The sequence below is a fragment of the Caenorhabditis elegans genome, chromosome IV (genome assembly GCF_000002985.6).
Source record: "Caenorhabditis elegans chromosome IV".
NCBI lineage: Eukaryota > Metazoa > Nematoda > Chromadorea > Rhabditida > Rhabditidae > Caenorhabditis > Caenorhabditis elegans.
Window position 1 is genome coordinate 12,674,790 of NC_003282.8, and position 11,887 is coordinate 12,686,676.

Below are 11,887 nucleotides of genomic sequence, written 5' to 3' on the forward strand. Positions count from 1 at the left end.
ACATGTCTATGGTACCACAATGCCCAAATATCATAGTTACATTTTTTTTTCTTTAAATCTAAATTTAATATGAGTTTTTGAAAATTGAAAAAATCTCGAATTGCATCAAATTTCCATTTGAATTACCGCAAATAGTTTGATGTTCGATGGAGCGCGCTTGCCTTATTTTAATTTTATAATTTTTATATTTTAATTTTTATTTTTTTATTTTTTGACTGATTTTTCATGTTTTTTTAATGGAATTTTACTGGAAATTTAATTGAAAATAAATGATAAATGTTAAATATTTATTCTTATTTTTAACTAATAAGGCAAGCGCGATCCATCGAACAACGAAAAGACATTTTAAATCTTCATTATGACTTTTTTCCAAATGCTTTTCGGTAATAGTTTTTCAGAAAATTATAAAATTTTCAGCTTTCAGCAATGATCTTAAAATGGACGCTTATCAGAAGAATGCTAGCAACACCGAAACAAAAATTAAAAAATTACAAATTTCCGGATGTTAGAAAAGAGGATTGCGAACAGGGAACATCGGAAGGAAGAATTTTGGGAAATAATCCAAATTTTTTTCAGAAATACATTTCCGGATGGGGTCCTGGTGGGCAGAAGGTAAATACTGCCCAGAATGCGGTTCAACTGACACATCTTCCAACTGGTACCGTACTCAAGGTAAAGTAATCCTGATAAAAGTCGTTAAACGGTTATTCCGTTTTTAAAATTTCAAATTTTACACAAAATATACACAAATTTAGAAAACGTATTTAATTTTTTTTAACTCGAAAAAAATGAAAATGTGAAAAAAAAACTGGAGAAAAACAACATTTTTTAGTTTTCGCAAAACAATCAATAAATTCTATTTATTCGCTAAAACTCCTGTTAAAAATCAAATAACTTTATTTTTTTTAATCCAAATAATTTGAGTTTCAGGTGCATGAGTCTCGGCTTCTCCCAAAAAACATCGATATCGCCTTCGAGCGTATGAAGTTTGTGCTGGATCGACAGATAAACGGAGAAAATTGTTACGAGGAGCAGCTCAAGGTTAGTTGGAATACTCTCGAAAGCAACAAAAAACAATTTTCAGAGGCTTCAAATTGCGAAGGAAGAGAAGTCGAACAAGAGAAGAGTGCAAGCGAGGAAGGAGAAAGAAAGTTATAAAAATGAAAGTGTAGAATGAATGTGTGTTACAATGAAATAAAATGATAAACTGGAATTTATTACATGAAAGAGAAATAATGTTGGAAGAAAGCAATCATTCAAACTTTTTCTTTTGCTACTTTTGCTCCCGCAAATGGCTGGGGTACCTCTAGCATGGGATTGAAAAAAATCTAAATGAGCTTAATCTAAGGTTGAAGCTTCTGGTAATGCTCCCGAAATCGGGTTAGATACCACTTAAACAACTAATAGGGGATTGAAAAAAATCTAAATGAGCTTAATCTAAGGTTGAAGCTTCTGGTAATGCTCCCGAAATCGGGTTAGATACCACTTAAACAACTAATAGGGGATTGAAAAAAATCTAAATGAGCTTAATCTAAGGTTGAAGCTTCTGGTAATGCTCCCGAAATCGGGTTAGATACCACTTAAACAACTAATAGGGGATTGAAAAAAATCTAAATGAGCTTAATCTAAGGTTGAAGCTTCTGGTAGTGCTCCCGAAATCGGGTTAGATACCTTTTAAGTGAAAATTAGGTGCTAAAGTTCAAGAGAATAGCTTTTTTAGCTTTTCATCAGAAAATCTGATCAGAATCAGTTTACTCATACTCGAGTCCGTGAGAAAGATAATGAGCATTCACATCACTCTAAATTGAGGCTACGTGGAAATGTAATTTTTTTCTTCCAATTGCCACATTATCCGAATAAATATGAATTTTTATAGATATTCATACAAATTCGGATAGCGTGGCATTTGGGAGATTAAAACATCCTTACTCAATCAATTAAACGTGAGTTTTCCAAGTAGCTTCCACCTAGAGCGACGTGTATTCTTTCCGAACATAGAAAGAAATAAATACAAATAAAAAAAACCAAACTTAACATTGTGGTTCTTCCTTCTCTTCCATCCCTTCAATCCGCGTCCACCTCTCTGCCCGCCACCAACTTCCACCCGACATCCGTCATCTTGTCCATCTTCGGCGACAAGTCCTCCATCGGCTTCCTCCATCGCCCTCCATCGGCTTCCCGATGCTGCCGCTCACCAATCCATCCGCACACCGACCTCCGACCTCCGACCATTGCCAAAGATTGAAACTGAATTGTGACAAGATAAATGAGTTACTTTATATAACAAGCAAACTCACTCTTTTGGTGCTTCACCGTGCACAATTCGCTTGACGATCGCCGATTCCAATCTTCCATCGACCATCCCCTTGGCTGACCGCCACCCGACATCCGCCAACAGCAATTTGTCCGCCATGCTGCTCGAACACCACCAGCCAATGCCACTGCCAACGATTGAAACTAAATTTTGTCAAAAAATCTGCCCTAATATAGCCACGCTTATCAAGATGTACTACATCATCACGTAGCCACGATTTTTTAAAATTTTTTTCTTCCACGGTTTATCATGCTTTTTGTTCTTTTTTTCTTCACTATTTCTGCGTAAGGTATTGAGAAACTGAGATTTATTGCGTGTTTTAACGAGAAATGGTATTGAAAGAAAGTAATCATTCAGGTAGTAGCTGATTCAAATCAAAGGTATCAACAAATAAAATAAAAAAGTAATAAATAGAAAAGGCAACGAAAAGTTGGAGGAATCGGGAATTTAACAGAATAGTGGAATAGTTAGATCCTACAATATTTGGGAGTGAATTTGAGTTTAAATTTTAAAATTTTAAGAAAACCCAGCCTTAATAATTATCAGTGCAATGAGAAAAATTTTGGAAAGAAGGGAAATAATGGGGTCCGAGATTTAGATAAGTAAGAAAATTTAGAAAAAAATAGAATTAATTGATATCGATTGTTGAATTGTTTGTGAGAAACTGTTGATGAAATTGAAGAAATTCGACAATTTATGGAAGATCTTTGAGCGAGATGAGCATTTCACCGAGATGCAAATCGAATACCACTGTCATCTGAAAATGAACGATTTTAATTTAAATAAATCAATTTTCGTGGAAAAAAACCCGTACATCTGGATTAGTATTCACTCTTTCCGGGAAAAGGAACGCGGCAACCGGACGAAGTTTCGTGTTTCTGATTCCCAGGATTTCGAATTCATAGATGACACCGTCGGCGATGGGGCGAGTTGGTTGAACCTGAAAAAAAAAAATTAAATTTGAATGTTGGCTTAATAATAAATTAATAATAAATAACTTTCGCTTAAAATTCGAAACAAGATTTCCTAAAATTCGAAGAGTCAAAATTTTCGATTTTCTGAAAAAAAAAAGGTTTAAATTTGTTGTCGAATTTCAGCTTCTAGAAAAAAACCTTTTCGAACTTTACAGAAAATTTCAAAAAAAATCCAAAATTATTTTCAAAAACTCTATTTTAAAAATCTATTACACAACATGGGTACGCGGTAATTGCCGGAATTGCCGAAAATTCACAAAACTGGCCATTGCCGAAATTGCCGGAATTTTTGAAAACCGACAATTGCCGATATTTCCGGAAATTCTCAAAACCGGCAATTTAAAAAATGCCGGAAGTTTTGAAAACCGGCAATTGCCGAAATTGCCGAAAATTCTCGAAACCGGCAATTGCCGATATTGCCAGAAATCTTAAAAACCGGCAATTGCCGTAATTGCCGAAAATTCACAAAACCGGCAATTGCCAATTGCCGGAAATTCACAAAACCGGCAATCGCCGAAATTGCCGGAAATTTTTTCTTCCGATTTTTGTCTTTTTTTTTAACCCTAGAGTCCCCGATATCAACGAAAAAAACGCTAAATTTCTGCAAAAAGGATAAAATCGAAAGTAATAAAAATTAAATTACGACAGTTGCAACAAAATTAGCAAAACTTTAAATTTTAAGAGGTTTAGTCTTTTTTTTCCTAAATTTTGAGCCGCAAAAAATTTTCTTCGAATTTTAGCAGATGTTTCATTATAAAATTCCGTGTTTCAAGGCTATTTCTAAATTTATTCAGCAATCATAGGTATTATTCTTACCGTAACGTCCTGTGTTACAGTGATATATGTGTCCTGTCGGAACTTTTCAGCGCTAATATTAAAGTCGTATAACACGAATTCCTTCGAAGCCATCACAATATCTTCTCGTTGAGTTAATCTAATATCACGCATCTCTCGAAGATTAAAACTTCGAACAGTACTCAAATCGACTTGACAATGAGCTGAAGGATCTGGTCGAGCATCGAAATGAACTCTATCTGAATAGAAGAGATGTCCAAGAATACGGAATTTTGTTGGAACAATCTTTTGAACGTGATCTCGGAATCCAACGAATTCTTCTATTCGGAAGAATGTCTCTTGATCCAATGTACCGTCGTAGCGACAGAAGTTAGCTGCAAATAAGTAAAAGTTAATTCGGAGTTTTAATAAATTTTTTTCGAACATTTTTCGATTAAAATTTTCGTTTTGAGTATTAATCTTTTTTTTCCGAAAATTTCTTTTTTTTTTTAATTATTATCGCTTTTTTCTGAAAATGTTTTTTTTTTCCAGAAAATTGATCGATTTTTTAAAGAAATTTTCTGAAAAAAAATTTTTTCCCGGAAATTAATCGATATTTTTAAAAAATTTCTGAGAATCAATCAATTTTTTTTCTTCTAAAATTGTTTCTTTCTATCCAGAAAATGAGTCGGTTTTTTCTGAAATTTTTTTTTTTCCAAAAAATTTATCGATTGCTTCTAGATATTTTTCAAATTTTTTTTTCGAAATTTATCATTTTTTAATGAAAATGTACCTCTTTTTCCTAGAAAAGTGTTCAATTTCTCTGAAATTCGTCGATTTCACCGAAAATTTATTTTAGAACTTTCAAAGTGCATAGATTTTTCAAAAAGATTTATCGATTTTTGTTTTCGAAAATCTAACAAATTTTTAGAAACGTTTTTTTTCGAATTTTTTCAAATTTCCGAAAATGAATTGACTTTTCCATAATTTAGGAGCGTTTAATTATCAAATAATAATTTCTAAAAATTTCTGACATACTAATAAGATGCCTTATAGGCGTTTGGCTTTCCACAGTATTAAGCACACACTGAGCTGGAATACTCGATGAAATATCACGAGTAAATGGAAGTTCAATCGGATCAATTTCTCCCATCATTGCCTTGAAATAACTATCATCACGGATTTTCTGAAGTTGATCCAGTGAAGCGGTCTCGTAGCGAAGACTGTCCTCGTGCTTTTGAAGATTTTCGTCGTACTGAAAACAAATTTTATAAAGTTCTAAAATTGAAATCTTTTCGCTTTTTTTTAATCCTAGAGAAATTTCAAAATCGAACAACGAAAAATTTTCGATTTTTGAAAAAAGGAATCGGAATTTTCGGTTTTTCGATTTTCTGAACATTTTTTTATTAGATTTTTCGGAAAATCAACAATTTTTAGTTTTTTTTCGATTTATAATTTTATTTTCAGAAAAATTACGTTTTTCTGCACGGTTTTTATGTTGCTAAAGTCGAATAATCGAAACATTCTTGTTTTTCCGATATTTCGAAAACAATTTGTATTTTTCGGAAAACATATTAAAATTTGGGTATTTTTCTAATTTTTTTAAAGAATAAATATCTGTTTTCTTATGTTTTTTTTTTTAATCAAAATAAATAAAATTTGATAAATATTAAATTTTAATATAAATTTTCTGCATTTTTCTTTGCTTTTTTTTTTTTGGTTTTCCGGAAAATCGAAAATTTTCGTACTTCGATTCTTTCTTTTCCGAAGTTTTCTGATTTTCTCTGAAATCCTATAGATTTCAATTTTGAAAAATTTCGTAAAACTTCCAAAACTGTTCGACATTTCAAATCGGATTTTCTCGAACTCTATCAATTTTTCTTGCATTTAAAAGTGCAAAATCGAGTAAATCGACAAAAACAACGTACAAAATCATTGTACACATCCAATCGATTATTCAAGAGTTTCCATGATCCTTCATATTCTTTATCACACTTCACCAAACATGGTTCCTTGAATGGAATAATTCCAAGATCCCATGCTCTTGATTTTGACGAGTCAATGATATTGTCTCCGTGACCAGTTAGATCAGATCTTAAAATTGAAAGTTTAGAATATTTCAAAATTAATTTAAGTTTTTTAAAGAGTAAATCTCACGTGAAATGGACAGAAAATCCGTGTGCTACTCCATCTTTCGCCGGTCGAATTTTGAAAGAATTCGAGTTGGCAAGTGAATCCTTCAAATTGGCAATACTGCTAAAATCGACCGAATGCATGGCTACTGAACCAGAAAGAAGTTCAAATTGAGAGTAATCTGCAGCTGATGCACACCAGTACGGTTGTTCGGCATCTGATTCGCCAATTTTCACGTATTCGGATCGATAACGAACTCCTCCGTAGTCTTGACAATGAATATCGAAGATTTCACGACAACTGAAGAGACGGACGTAGACGGTAGCCTGGAAATGAATAAAGTTATATTAAATTAGGGAATCAGAATGCTTTCAAGAGGATTATAGAACAAATTGTATTTCTCTGAGAGCTAAACCTTTTTCAATTTTGATATTATGGGAATTTCGCTTCTAAAAATAAAATAAAAATATTCTAAAATTCCGAATAACAATAATTTCTCTGATTTCGTCCAAAACGAGAACTCCCCGATCCATCATCGATTCCAGGGGTGTGCGGCAAATCTCAAAATTTGCCGAGCTCGGCAAATTCGGCAAATTTGCCGTGCTTAACAAACTCGGAAAAATTATATATTTTTTGATATTTTTTGGAGCACCAAAACTACTGAATTCTTAACACACCTCTGGTTTCTGAACAAGTTAGGTGTAGTGTGTCTGCTTAAACATCAAAATAACTCAATTTGTTGTCATTTTACTAAATTTTTGGCGAAAAAATCAACAGTTTTAGTCAAAATTGTACTGTCAAATTTTTGACGTGTGCGGCAAATTTCGAAATTTGCCAAGCTCGGCAAATTCGGCAAATCTACTTTTTTGAAATTTGCCGAGCTCGGCAAACGGCAAATTCGGCAAATTTGCCGCACACCCCTGATCGATTCGTTTTAAAGGTTGAGCACCGAAATCTTATAAATATTTTTTTAAAGGACTTCAAATTTTCCCCAGATTCCGAATTCTATGTGAAAAAATTCAAAAAAATTCCCTGATTTTAGCGTGAAATCAAGATTTTCAAATGCCGATTTTTCGCACCAGAGACGTCATGTGTCGATTTACGAGATTTGTGTATATTTACGAGATTTCCAATCTTTATCGGATGCTTATTTTGTTTTTCAACGAGTTTCCTTCATTTTCGTCGGTTTTTGCAAAAGTTTTTTAAAGGAAAATGTGTTTTTAGGTTAATTAAACATTATATCATCAAAAAACGAAAAATTTGTCAGGTTTTTGATGATATAATGGTTAATTGACTTCAAGAACACACATTTTCAAAAAAAAAATTGGCAAAAACCGACGAAAATGAAGGAAACTCGTTGAAAAACTGAAATCATCATCCGATAAATATTGAAAATCTCGTAAATATACACATGGCGTCTCTGGCGCGAAAATTTGGATATCTCATGAGGACGCAAATGAAAATTCGCGATTTTAAGCTGAAATATAAAACTATTTTTGAATTTTTTTCACTTAGATATTCAGAATGAGGGGAAAATTTGAAGTCATTCGAAAATATTTCCCAGATTTCGGTACTTCTTATTTAAAAAAATTAAATTAACTGAAATTTCATACTGAATTCGGAATTTTCAATCTGTTAGCTTTCAGAAAACATATTATTCATCGTAGAATTCTCTTGAAAATACGGAATTCCAAATTGTTACCTGATGCGGAATAAAGATAGTTCTGTCATGTGAAAAACGAACATGAGCGTCCAAGAAAGTCTCTACAATTTTTTCTCCGAATACACAGCAATCGAGAGTTTCGGAAACGACTATATCGGCTTTTTCACAAGTTTCAAAGTATGTCGAGTTCTTTGCGTGAACATTAACACGACTTTCAACACCGTTTCTCTTTAAAACCTCCTTAGAAATCATTGTCAGGCACATATTTTCTTCGAGAGCGGTCACCAAGTTGGTTTTTCTGGAAAAAAGAATATTTATAATTTAATTTTAATTTTTTTTTTTGAAAGTCTTACCTCGCAGCAATAGCCGATAAAATACCAGTACCGGATCCAATATCGAAGACAACTGTGATTCTGCTCTTGATAGTGTCGTTTAGAGCTTTGGCAAACGCTTCGTTTCGTTTCTGAAATTATTTTGCAGTTTAAAAGACTAATTTAAAATTTTTAAAGCTCAATTTAGCTAAAATCCTAAAATTCAGCTAATTTTTACGTTTAACAGCGGATTTAAATTCGATTTTATTAAATTATCACTTTTTATTGCATATTTTGGTTGTTTCTTACGCGTTTTTATGCTGATTTAGGGATACTAAACGACGAAAAAACTCGGTGAAGAGTGAAAATCCAATAAAAACTGATTTTCGGCGGCTTCAAACTGGCAAAATTGAAAATTTCAGCTAAACTCAGCACTTTTTCTTTGAAATTTTGAATTTGAGGGACTTTTCTGATCCGTTATTCCTCAATCAAACGTAGTTTCTGAATAATTTTAACTTTTTTTTGCATTAAATGAGGGGTATCGAATTCTTTAAAAATGTCCGAATTTCATTACTAGAACTAAATTTAGCATAAAGTCTTCAAATTCTCCATTTTTTACGTGTCTGAGCTGACTTTAATTCGTTTTTATTGCTTTTTCCGCATGTTTTAGTAGTTTATTACCAGTTTTAATAAAATTCTAGGTGTATTTTCAGTGTTTGGGAAACTATCGACTGAAAGTGTACCAAAATAAATAAAAATTAACTACAAATTAGCAAAATTTGAGATTTTAGCTGAATTTATCACTTTTTCTTCAAAAATTTCGAATTTGAGCTCTATTTTCTTAAAAATTCGCTGTTGCGATTCCGTTTGGATACATTTTTTTCCAGGAATAAATTCAATGCTAGCGGTTTTTAATTACCACATCATTGATCATTCGAATATGCCACTGTGGGAATGGAATTGTGGTTAAATTGACACGTGCAATCCTCAAAGCCACCAAATCCTCTGGTTTCGTCGCCAAATCCATCGAATCTTTGCAAATCGGCAGGCAATTCAGAAGCCATTTACTCTGCTCGGTTCCTTGTACAGCACGAATCAGAGCGATTTTCGTTCGAATCGTTTCCGGGAATAATTCCTTGATTTGTGGATAAAGGCAGACAGCCCGGGAAGCATTGTTGTGGTCCAGCGCAATCCAGCCTGCAAAAAAATTAGTTTTTTTAACAGAAAATTACACGTTTTTCCTTATAATACCATGAAGAGCTGCAGCAAACTGATCTTCATAGACTCCACGTCGTTCTACTGGTAGCATTCGTATGCAGACGAAGAAATGTTTGAGTGCCTCCTCGAAGTTTCCATCGAGAAATGCCCGTTCGGCCTTTTCCATTGAGAAGCACGGTGTTTCCTGTGCTGGTTCGGCCATCTGACAATTTATTTTTTCATTTTTATTGATAAATAGGTTAGAAATCATTAAAATAAATGAATAAAACGAGCAAAATGGGCTGGGAGCGTTCGAAAAATATATTTAAATAAATCATGGCCTAGCTCGGGTGCCTCCGTGTTTTCTCGTCCTCAAACACTTTTTTCGAGTCCCTCGTCTCGAAATTGCAAATTTTCGGCGGGCTTTTCAATTTTTCTCACCTCCCCGAACACTTTTTCAACCCAAAAACTGACATAATGTGTCGGCACAACTTCAAATGAACTTGACGCCTTCCGCAACCCGGTTTCTTATCGATTTATGTACTTTTTTGTTCAAAGTGTATATCGGTGTCCAGTTTTGGGATAAAGTGAGAGAGAAACGGAAACATTTGTGTTTGAAGCCGTTTTGATTAGTAGATCGTAAGTTTTTTAATGAATTTTTTATGGGCTACGGCAGAAACGCGGCATTTCAAAGCTCAAAAGGTTTTTTCTCGTTTTTTTTCCGATTGTTTAAGATATTTAATACGAATTATTACTCTAAATATGTGAATTAAAGCTAGAAAATCGAAAGAAACGGAGAGAAATTAAAACAAAAAATAGGAAAATTTTAAAATTCCGCAATTTGCCGTGAAAGTGTATGCAGAATCCGCAAACAACATCACGTCAAATTGCGGGAAAAGTGAAGTACAGTAGTCATTTCTTGCGTGTATTTATTTTATTTTCGAAAATTTTCTGAAATTAGTCTTAATTTTTTGTATTTTTTCACAATTTTTTCTCCCAGCAGCATAGAAAAATGTGACAAATATTTGTTTGAGCATCTCTGAGTAACAAAACGTTCAAAGTTCTTTATCACTTTGATCGATTCCGACTTTTTAGTGATTTACGACCAAGATCTCTAGAACAGAAATAATAACTTCACCTCTAAATGCCTATTATCCCATCTTATCCTTTCAGTTTTCATTTTCCAATTCCGTTCGTTCCGTTTTCTGTCAATCAGCCAAAAAGTTGTCGTTTTCCCAGCGGGAGACGTCTTCATTTCGGTCTTTTTCCGTTTTCTTTTCACCATTTCTGTCAACTGTCACCGGGGAAAAGTGTATTTTATCGTTGGCAATCACAATGATTTATTTAATCGGCGGTTTTTCTTAGATTTTTTAGATTTTAAAATTATCACCCAATTTTCAGGAATTCAAAATCGGTCATTTCTGAAACTTTTCGAAAAAACGGTTTTTTGATTTACTGTTTGAACTATAAAATTTACTAAAAAATTCTGATTTCGATGGAAAAAATCTTTTTTTGACGTTTTTCAAAAAACGATCAAAATTTTCAATAATATCCGGATATTTCTAAATTGTTCCAAAAAATTGTTTTTATTAGTTTTAAAGTTTAAAATGTGGAACATTTATTCGAATATTTTTTAAAACCCGACACCATTGCTCGTACCACAAAAACCTTCAATTATTCGATGGTTAGTCACACAATTTTTTTTTGAAAACTTTATCCGGAGCAAGTTTATTGAGCTCCGAACACGGGTAAACTCCTCAATTAGGCAATGGGTCACTTGTCACAATAAATGTCCATTGAAAACTGACAACATCTGGTGCTCAGTCCCCTCTCTCTCTCTCTGTCTTTCCTTTGAGAAACCACCTGCCAGATGTATATATTCGAATCATTTGACAATCTGCGTCTCTTCAATTCCACGAGCATTGTCTAGCTTCTTATTGCAAATATATATATGCATGCGCGCAAATGATTATTTTTTTTCGCTCGCATAGTTTCCGCATATCAGGCGTTTCCGTGCGGAAAAATAATAAAAAATTTGACACTTGCGCGTTTTGCAAAAAAATGTGTATTGTTTGTTTTAGTTTACGATCTCGCTTTTTTCAAAAAAAAAAGAAGTGCAGGAAGAAGTTCGTTTTTGTATATTTTTAGAGTCACTCCCCCGTATTCTTAACTTGCACGGCCTTTTACATCATCAAAACTAGGCTAAGAATTCAGATTCAGAGAATATATTGTGTATTTATTTCCACTTCTACGACTTTAAATGTGGAGTACCGAAATCTGAGCATTTGCGTTTTTAGTCCTAAAATGACCCAAAACTACCGAATTTCGTAATGAGACGTTATGAAATTTTCTCAAAAAAAAATTATGTCGGTTCAAGGTTCTGGAAAAAAGGCAATTTTTCAGCTAAAATCAAAACATTTGACAACTTCTCGGCGTGGCAGCGTGTGACACTGAGAAGTTGGCAAAAATTTTGATTTTAGCTGAAAATTGGCCTTTTTTTGCCAAACTTTGAACCGCATCT

At 33.3% G+C, this 11,887-nt stretch overlaps 3 protein-coding genes across 5 annotated transcripts; 1 reads left to right on the forward strand and 2 right to left on the reverse strand.

Moving 5' to 3' along the window:
* The first annotated feature begins 210 nt into the window (after positions 1–210).
* On the forward strand, positions 211–1,215 carry T23B5.4 (Prokaryotic-type class I peptide chain release factors domain-containing protein). Of its 2 annotated transcripts, NM_001268732.4 has the most exons (4): positions 416–528; positions 577–672; positions 931–1,041; positions 1,085–1,215. In NM_001268732.4, the coding sequence occupies exons 1-4, from the start codon at positions 427–429 to the stop codon at positions 1,175–1,177; spliced, it is 402 nt and encodes a 133-aa protein (NP_001255661.1). In that variant the 5' UTR covers positions 416–426; the 3' UTR covers positions 1,178–1,215. The 2 variants fall into 2 exon arrangements, with proteins under 2 accessions (NP_001255660.1, NP_001255661.1); NM_001268731.3 differs by having other exon boundaries at positions 211–672; positions 1,085–1,213.
* T23B5.6 (Transcriptional regulator) lies at positions 1,198–2,448 on the reverse strand. Its single transcript, NM_001307306.2, has 2 exons — positions 2,298–2,448; positions 1,198–2,247 (listed from the first exon to the last, which is right to left on the reverse strand). Exons 1-2 carry the CDS (start codon positions 2,411–2,413, stop codon positions 2,115–2,117), a joined length of 249 nt encoding a protein of 82 aa, NP_001294235.1. The 5' UTR covers positions 2,414–2,448; the 3' UTR covers positions 1,198–2,114.
* Positions 2,449–2,608: 160 nt separating this feature from the next.
* prmt-9 (PRotein arginine MethylTransferase) lies at positions 2,609–9,589 on the reverse strand (the record flags this gene model as incomplete). 2 transcript variants are annotated; one of them, NM_001047525.5, is made up of 10 exons in its annotated part: positions 2,609–3,071; positions 3,129–3,254; positions 4,105–4,457; positions 5,101–5,317; positions 5,991–6,156; positions 6,220–6,521; positions 7,898–8,156; positions 8,212–8,321; positions 9,089–9,366; positions 9,421–9,589. In NM_001047525.5, the coding sequence occupies 10 exons, from the start codon at positions 9,587–9,589 to the stop codon at positions 3,009–3,011; spliced, it is 2,043 nt and encodes a 680-aa protein (NP_001040990.1). The 2 variants fall into 2 exon arrangements, with proteins under 2 accessions (NP_001040990.1, NP_001040991.1); NM_001047526.3 differs by lacking the exons at positions 7,898–8,156; positions 8,212–8,321; positions 9,089–9,366; positions 9,421–9,589 and having other exon boundaries at positions 3,009–3,071; positions 6,220–6,338.
* Positions 9,590–11,887: the final 2,298 nt, after the last annotated feature.

Excerpts from the sequence above, each read along its gene's own strand:
- T23B5.4 (NM_001268731.3), top strand. The coding sequence starts at position 427 with ATGATCTTAAAATGGACGCTTATCAGAAGAATGCTAGCAACACCGAAA. Across the intron at positions 673-930 it reads CAACTGGTACCGTACTCAAG|GTGCATGAGTCTCGGCTTCT; the intron begins GTAAAGTAATCC and ends TTTGAGTTTCAG. Across the intron at positions 1,042-1,084 it reads GTTACGAGGAGCAGCTCAAG|AGGCTTCAAATTGCGAAGGA; the intron begins GTTAGTTGGAAT and ends AACAATTTTCAG.
- T23B5.6 (NM_001307306.2), bottom strand. The coding sequence starts at position 2,413 with ATGGCGGACAAATTGCTGTTGGCGGATGTCGGGTGGCGGTCAGCCAAG. Across the intron at positions 2,248-2,297 it reads CACGGTGAAGCACCAAAAGA|TTTCAATCTTTGGCAATGGT; the intron begins GTGAGTTTGCTT and ends GTCACAATTCAG.